General features: G+C 49.6%; 1 protein-coding gene across 1 annotated transcript; it reads right to left on the bottom strand.

Annotated features, from left to right (window-relative positions):
* Positions 1-3,237: 3,237 nt before the first annotated feature.
* LOC101754909 (adenine phosphoribosyltransferase 4) lies at positions 3,238-8,853 on the bottom strand. The gene is made up of 7 exons (XM_004953040.3): positions 8,368-8,853; positions 8,136-8,246; positions 6,383-6,475; positions 5,826-5,975; positions 4,807-4,865; positions 3,835-3,914; positions 3,238-3,686 (listed from the first exon to the last, which is right to left on the bottom strand). The coding sequence occupies exons 1-6, from the start codon at positions 8,576-8,578 to the stop codon at positions 3,849-3,851; spliced, it is 690 nt and encodes a 229-aa protein (XP_004953097.1). The 5' UTR covers positions 8,579-8,853; the 3' UTR covers positions 3,238-3,686; positions 3,835-3,848.

Here is an 8,853-nt window from a genome sequence, read left to right as displayed (position 1 = left end):
AGGGGCAAAAATATCTTTTTAGGTTAGACTTAACAGCAGATCTGATGGAAGTGCTATGAAAGGAACGAAAGAAAAATTTAGATGTCAAATAAGGACGACAAAATTTTTCAGTGCCACAGGGAACTCGATTTTTTTCGAGTGGAACAAGTAGAGAGTACTATCGATTGAAAATCCTGCTCAGTGCTCACGGATGAGGGATCACCGGATCAGCCAGCCATTTTAGCGAAATTCTGTCACTAGCTTACGAGTTCAGATATACGAATCGTTAGAGGACGAAACCTGCGGACAGACTCTGGCCCCTAACTGAGCCACGTCATCAGTTTCTCCTAACCGTTGGATCTCAAGCATCCTTTAGACCAACCGGTTATATACGTCAGGCAGAGGCGCTAGGTCTGGATCCTTCGCGTGGGCTCGATGTGCTTCCTTCACGCGAGCAAACACATGAACCGCGCGTTGGCCGCCCCATTCCCACCATTACCCCGTGCGAGCGCTTTCGCGGCCGATGCAGCACACCCTCGGGTGCGGCAGATTCGCACTGGCGGCGCCCGCGCCGTCTTATGCACATGATATTGTGGAACCTTTGGACCACTAACGGGCGACGGGGCCGGGAAGGGTCTCCGGCACGATTCTTCCGAGTTGGCACGCCATGGCTGCACTGCCTGTGGTCACATCACCACGGCGGTCGTGCCGGTGCCTTCCCGTGCAGGGCGCCCACGGCCACGACCGTATCATCAGCCCTTGCCGAAGTCGTGATCGCCGGTGAAACCTTGCCAGAGGCGAGGAAGAAAACACGGAACCGAACGCTTTGAACACAAGCAATAGGTGCCGCTCAAAACCGCAGCATTTTGTGACTCGATATTGCAATACAAAGGAACTCAACAAACTTGGCCGTGGGCCATGATCACCACGACGGCGCGCACGCCACGCACCCGAAATAGCAGCGTCATCCCACGACTCGGATATGTCGGCACTGCCGCGCCCTCCATCCCCATCAAAGCGCATGCCTCGCCCGCCATGCACAGCCAGCGCAACTATGACGACCTGCAGGCGCTATAGCAGCCTCTTTGGGCGGAGCAGGAGGTCCGAGGCACCAGCTGATAGAGGAAACCACCATTCACTACATCAGCTACGGCCGAGAATGAACACGGGTTCGTGACCATCAAGTGGTTCTCAAGATGCTCACCGTGTTGTTGTAGCCTTGTAGGTGAGAATAAAAGTTGGCAATACGGGTCGACGGTGAGGTCCAATCGTCCGAGGCGGCGGCAATGGAGGATGCTCTCCGAGTTTCCTTTGCTATTTCCACGAAGAACAAGAGAGAGAAAGAGCAACAGAGATGAACGGAGAGCTCGAGCTTAAGCCGAGGCCCAGGTACTCGACAGGAGTTTATTGTGTGTCTACGAGAGAGAGGATTGGCACTCTGCAGGTCGATGCCGGCTCCTGCCTACGTGTCGCCACCGTCCGAAGCGGTGCACTAAGGCCCCCGTTGGTACGGCTACAGCAACACGCATTATTTAGCACTCTGCGTTACTGTAGCACGAACTCGGAACGGATACTGAGGTCTTAAAATAAACTGGGAAGGAGGTGAAGCTCAAAAAAGTGACTCCCCGCAGCTTCGGCTCCACCTGTTACAGTACTGCTACAGTTGCGAAGTCGAAGCCCCATAAACCATACCAAACGAGCCTGAGAACGAAACAGAGAAGACACTTAAAGCGACAAAATAGAGCTCGACCACCTGTCCTAATTAAGTCTGGAAATTTCAGATCAACTAGCTATTTACGTACTGTTAATTTAATTAGTAGATGGTCACTATTTTCTCTTAAATTCTGTCAGTACATAGAAGAATATGTATATACTACTTGGTAATCATATGCAGATATGCCCTTCAGGTGTCTTAGTAGCATTTGTTTATGGAACTTCAAACTATACTATGACTGTCACACTGTAAAACATTGTGTTCACTTAGATATTTTGGGGAAAGATTAAAATAAGAAAATGACATCTTTTTGGGTTAAAACTTGGCAAACCTATTCAATGCTGTATGCCTGTATACACATCCAAATGATTCTGAACATATTTTAAAATCTGTTTGAGAAATTAAGCATATTAGGAGGTTGTTTTAAAATAAGTTAATAACAAATGAAGTCCAAAAATAGTTGAAACTTTGGATGTGTAGCAACCAATGTAGAAATCTCCCGTTTCAACTCTAAACTATTTGCTTTCTAAATGAGGTCACGTATTATCAATGATACATCATCAATTTTCCCTGTCCGATCTGAAACATCGTTTAGATCAACCGTTTACACCAGGGCACAATACTATGATGATGTTTTGCAGGAAAAGGCATTTCAATTATCATTATGGACCGAAGAGTTTTTTGAATTAAACTAGCAAAATGCCCGTGCGTTGCTAGGTAAAAGATTAATTGTGTTTTTCAAACTAATGATATTTTTTATTTTCATCACTAAACTTTTATTCCACTTATTGGATGTCTACACATATAATAGAAAACCACTTCCTTCAACTCAAATACCCATTAAATTAAAATATTTTTTTATTCAAGCGTTAAATCAGCCTCCGATGGCCACCGACGGGGGCTCTTTAGTCCCATTGGGTAATATCAATCGGGACTAAAGAATCCCTTTAGTCCCGTTTGTAAAGGCCAATCACCCTCGGGAATCTGATGGGGTATTTTGTCCCAGTTACAACTACCAACCGGGACTAAAGGGGGTCTTTATTCCCAATTGGTGTTTCCAACCTGGACAAAATGCCCCCCACCCCCCATCACCACACACTGTGCGCGCCCCACTTTCTCTCCTCCCTCTCCTTAATTCCAGCACCCAGGCTTCCTCTTCTTAATTCCAACACCCGCATGCCTCCTCTCCTCCTCCCTCCAGCCCCCACCTCCTCTCCTCCCTCTCCTTCTCCTCCGCCGGATCTGACCAGCCCCCACTCCCTCTCCCCCGGCTCCTCCTCCCTCTCCCCCAGCCGACTCCTCCGCCGGATCTGACCAGCCCCCACTCCCTCACCCCCGGCTGAGGCAGGCGGCACGAGCGAACGGGGCCGGGGAGGCGGCTCTGGCACCGTCAAGGCGGCTTAGGCGCGGCAGCGTGGCGGGCGGATGGCCGGGGCCGAGGCTGGGACACCTTGCAACTAAAGCCCTCGGGCGGACGAAAAAGAGGAAGAAGCCTTACTTGCTTTAATATTTTGAATTGAATTGATAGAGAATAGTACGTATAATTCATCATAAAAATAGTGTACTAATACTATGCACAAGTTGTCCAGGCCAGGCCAGCTCAAGTTGGCGCGGCAACGCCGCGCCCCCATGTTTTCTAGTAACAAGCTAACGGTAACAGGTTCCTAGACGTTAACCATGCTGTCATGCTGCCGAAGTTCTTCTCTGAAGCTCCATCTATATCCTGATTGCTGACATTTTCAAATTAAAACCGCACAATTCAACAACAATGGAACAGCAGCAACCTTGTTTCAGCTAATAACAATGTTCCCGGAAGAACTACAAGCGCCATTACTCTGAAAAAAAAACTACTCAACCTACAAGACTACACTCTCAACACTCTAACCTCTCCCCTTGCCAAGACTTAGCAGCTAGTCTTAGTAATGTACCGCATAGTTGTCGATGCCCGTCCACCTCTCAATTGCAGCAGCAAGGAATGAACACACCAGCATTCCTGGAAAACAAGAGGTGAAGGAAATGAGCACATGCGGTGAACCGGCTACGCTTAAGAACACACAGAAACGAATGTAGCCAAGCACTTATGAATAGGATAGCATGCCGGAAGGTTACAAGCACTGAGGGAGCAAGACAATATCGCTCACCTGACCATCACTTCTTATTTATCAGATTCACGGGACTCCACCAGTACATAGACAGGCTTTCCATTGAGCTTGTAGAAATTCTGCAGGGAAGTTGCTACCTCGGTTAACCAGTTTGAATCCGCTTTCTAGATCAATGAGTTTGAAATTTGAAGCAACAAAAATGCATGTTCTATTGCAAATTACTAATGTCGCCAGTTACTGAAATAGAATTAGATCAACTGACAAGCAGAAGTGAGTGGCTGCTGCTGCTAGCCTGCTACTCGTTGCAAATGTCTCAGCTTTTATTTATCCTGAAACCCTACAGGATCGCTATCCTGAAACCATGGTACAAGATGCAGGATTGCAGGCAGTAATAGCATCCTTCACCCACAACTTGTACCACAACAGAGGGGTGTGCCCCCATGCTATAAACCTATAACAAAGTAATATGGCCGAATGAAACGGGTGCAATGCAAGTAGTACCTTCTACAGTTTTTATTTAGACAATCACAGACAATGCACATCCAAATCTTAACTAGTCATGTCTATGGTATATGGATGCCCTGCTGGTACAGATATTGAGTATCTTAGATGTCAGGAACAGAGCAGAAATGGTCATGTTGATCGTACTTATATAACAGTTAATAACAAGGCAAGTTGTTCCTGGACGCTGGACATAACAAAACCATTGGCTGCACAATCTATAAAGCTACAATAACACTTAACAGCTAGTAGTATCAAGCCTATGCTGCAAACAGTATCTAAATAGTGTACTGCTCCCTTCATCCCAAATTACTTTCATTTTGACTTAGATACATATCTAGGTGCATAATAAAGGCTACGCATCTAGAAAACCCAAAACGAATAGTAATTTGGGTCGGAGGGAATACATTACAGTGCCACTGACTGAAACGTTTCATAAGCAAAATACTGCAGTAAACAGGTGATTTTGCCTGTCTGTACTCCAGATAGTTGTGAGTCCAACAATAATACCTTAAATTTTGGAAGCCCAATGAGACATGCGCACTCGACCACCTCAGCTCCAGCACGTTCTGGAAAGCAAATTGTGTTAACGCTGAGAATTATAAGCTAAAATGTAGATTTTCTTTTTTTGCCTCAAGATGTAAGCTATACAGAAAAGTAAACCTACGCCAGTCTTGTACAAGATAAAATCGATCTATATAAAATGTCATGAGAAAGCACGTTTGATGGCAAGACTAAAACAACATAACTAACTACAGATAGTTATCAGCTGGGTGTAGTTGATTCTGTGAATAGGACAATAGGAGTAGTCATACATGTATTGTCAAAATTCAATTTCTGACTGGAAATGTACTACCAAAATAAAATGTTTGTAATGATTCAGATATAAAGAATGTCTTAAAAAACATTTTTCAATATTAAAGGCTAAAAGTAAAAGAAACAAATCTTAAATGCTCTACCCTTATCCCTAGTTGGTGCAGGCTACTGACATTAGCACATTAAAAGCCCAGCATTACTAAGTCACGGTACTGACATTGGCAAAGTTCGAAGACAAGCAGTACTGGATAATTTGATGCTGTGCGGAACTGACATGCACTGATGCTGTGATTCAGAAGAGGCTGCTATGATGTCACAGGTGCATGATGCACAATTGAAAAGCTTAACTGTTACAACTGGACCATGAATAATGTGACGTGAATGAGCAAACAGAAACATACAATTTAAGTTTCAGACAAAAAAATGTATTAATTGCAAGATATAGGAGTACTTTACTATGGATTTCTTACATTACTCTATACTCTGTAACTTCTATTGGCTACTAATTAACCATCATGTATACTTTGCATGCATGGAAGCATTGGTCAAAAAATGTTCCAATGCATAAATTGGATTTCTTACATTACTCTATACTCTATAACCTCTATTGGCTACTAATTAACCATCATGTATACTTTGCAATTTTGCATGCAAGCATTGGTCAAAAAAGTTGTTTCAATGCATAAACTTGAGTTAGTAGATTAGATACGTACCAAGAAGCCTAATCGCGGCACACAGTGTCCCACCGGTAGCAACCAAGTCATCAACGATGATCACATGCTCTGCAGGTTCGATGGCTCCAACGTGCATCTCTAAACAATCAGTCCCGTACTCAAGCACATATTTCTCGGATATCACCTCGCCTTCCATGTTTGCAAAAGCGAATGTCAGCACATGTTGATTACTGTATAACAAACTTTGTTTAACTAGCAAGCCATTTAGAACCACACTTTGGGTAAGTAGTGGCTCTGCGCAGCATCTCTTGGAGTAATAGAACATGTGAAAAGAGCAGAAAGATCTCGTTTAAAAGTCCGATGCATTTTTAATACCCTATCATGGGCTGCATGCACAAAAGGAGCAGGCGAGAGCAACAACTTTGGTGTCAGAGATTATGGGCAACTGCCGTACTTTTACTGCCTGCTAACCAAATCTGCAAACTAAACTTACTTAACTAGGGTGTCACCACCACAAGCTAGCCATTATAAAAGCAACAACTGGCTATAAAGTATGAAAAATGAATCCAGAAAGCAGGATCTTCAAGAAATCTCACCTGGGAGCTTCCTAGGCTTGCGCAGCGGTATGAACTTGGCGCCTATGGCCAACGCAATTGCCGGGCCAAATATGAAGCCCCTGGCCTCAATCCCTGGGGGATGCAAAGTAAACATGCACAACACCATGTCAGAAAGAAAGAGTGCAAAACCTGAATGCGAGCATGAATGGCCAGACACTGCCAAGTAATTTGACTGACAAAGACAGGAGCAAAAGATGGTGTGCCACATAAGCAGCAGCAGCACCACATTAATCCATAAAAGTGTAGCATACTTTTAATATTTTTTAGTGTGTAAAAAGGAAAAAGAAAGGCCGGAAGGAAACAAAATGAAATTCAGGGAAACAAAGGCCGCAGAAGCGGCCAGAGTATCCAACAAGCAACAGAGCGAAATCCCACAAGCAGTACTTTGCAGCGAAAACGACAGCGGATCGAGCACATGCCGCGTGACATCAGGGCGCGCCACCACCAGCAGAGCCAATGACGGGTCGTACCCCACGCCCTCCGCGCCCCCACCACCGCCCGATCCCGTGCCCCGGCGCCCGCGCCCGTCCGATTCACCGCGGTCCCCTCACCCCCGGGGCCGCGCCACACCCGGCCCGGCCGGACGCTGCCGCCCCGCTTGGCCATGGCCCCTGCCGCGAGACGTGATCCGGCCGTGGCAGGCGAGAGGCAGGCAGGGGGCCTGGCTGGCCTCCTCGTCCTCGGCTCCGCCTACGTGCCGTGCGCCACCCCCGATACGCTATTGAATGCGGCAGATTCCGGGCAAGGCCGCGCGGCGGAAAAGCCTGGAAAGGCGCGCCCGCGTCATGTGCCCGGCCCGGGGACGGGCGGGGAGTACGCTGCATGCCTGCGCCAAACATTCTGCCACGCACGCCCGCCGCGCGGACTCGACTACTCGCCGGCTCAGGCCTCCTCCAATGGTAGGAGGAGCACCTAGCTCACGCATCATCCTCACGTATTCCTGAAGTACGTTAGATCAAGATAGCTATTCTCTCCTATTAAAATATATTTTTTTTATGAGCTAGCAAGACAGGAGGATGCCTCATGCATGCACGCTGGCTGGCAGCGCCAAGCGTACACTCAACCTACTCCACCACTACACCGGCAAGCAAGTAGTCAAGAAGAGGAGGTGCTCCACGACCATGGCCCATGCACGCGCGAAGGGCCGGCATGGCAGGGACAGGGCACGGCGATCTCCCTCGCTCGCACGCGCACGGCCGTGTGGAGGAGACAGGGGCACAGCGCGGCACATTTATTATCGGGTTCCGGCTTTAGCAGTGGAGCTTTGCACCTGACCTTGACGGACGGATGGATAATTACCGGCAGCCGAGCTGGTCGCGACGCAAATCCAGCGAAACAGTAGCGTGGGGGGAGGATTATTGCGGGCGATTATGATATTGTTATCGTCTCGAGGAAAGCCGAGTTGCGACGGGCTTGTGAGCGAGAAAAAGGCGCAGCAGGGAGCAGGCGCGAGGGGGCGCCAGACGGACCCGGTGGCGGGTGAGGTTGCGGGTTCGCGCGGCGACAAAAGCGCGGGGGAGCAAAAGGACCAGGGGAGATCTCCCCCCGAGATTTTACGGAATCTCAGAACTCTGCCCACAGCTCAGCTCCCCGCCCGCCCGCGGCTGCACCTGCACGCGCGCAGGACAGCGACGTGCCGACTCCACCCTGGCCTGGCGCGGCCGCCGGAGACTAGTCGACGCCGATGTCGGCAGAGTCGCAGAGAGGAGGGGAGGGGGGTATCGTGGATTACCGGCGACGGCGTCGATGCCCATCCCGCGGTAGCGCTCGACGAAGAGGTCGACGGCGTCCTTGAACACGCCGGGGCGCAGCAGCAGCGTGGTGATGTCGTTGAACATGATGCCTGCACCACACGGCGCATGCATGCACGCAGAAGAGGGAGCAGATGGATCAGCGTTGCAAGCAAGCAAGGAGCGGAATTTATCGGCCGGGGGAGGAGGCGAAGCAGAGGAACGGGCGCGGACCTTCCTTGGGGAAGTGGGGCACGACGCGGATGGCGTCGGAGATACCCTGCAGCCGGGGGTCGGCCGCCGCCTCGGCCACAGGCGCCGTCGCCTCGGCCGCGACGGCGGCGGCAGCGGCGCGGCCGTTCTCCTTGGGCTGCTGCGGCTGCGGCTTGGCGTTGGTGGCGGCCTCCATCACGCTGACGGTGTTGCAGCTGGCCTCCTCACCCATTAGTTCCTCTCCCTCTCGCTCGGCCCTCCTCTCTCGCTGGCTCTCAGCTCGTTCGGTCCAACCAAGCAGCTCCTCCCCCTCCTCCTCCTCGACCCAGCCTTTATTGTTGCTCGCTGGACTGGTGCGCCCGCGTGTATATATATCCCGAGCAGAGCAGAGCAGAGCAGCCGAGCAGGGGAGGCGAGTGGCGGGCGGGGCGAAGTGAGCTGGGCAGCGTTTATTATCCTTGGAAACAAGCGCCGGGGGGCTCTCCTTTCTCGCTCGCTCGCCTCGGC

Source organism: Setaria italica, chromosome I, assembly GCF_000263155.2.
Source record: "Setaria italica strain Yugu1 chromosome I, Setaria_italica_v2.0, whole genome shotgun sequence".
Classification (NCBI taxonomy): Eukaryota; Viridiplantae; Streptophyta; class Magnoliopsida; order Poales; family Poaceae; genus Setaria; species Setaria italica.
The sequence above is the reverse complement of the archived record's forward strand: the minus strand, read 5'-3'. Positions and strand labels throughout refer to the sequence as shown.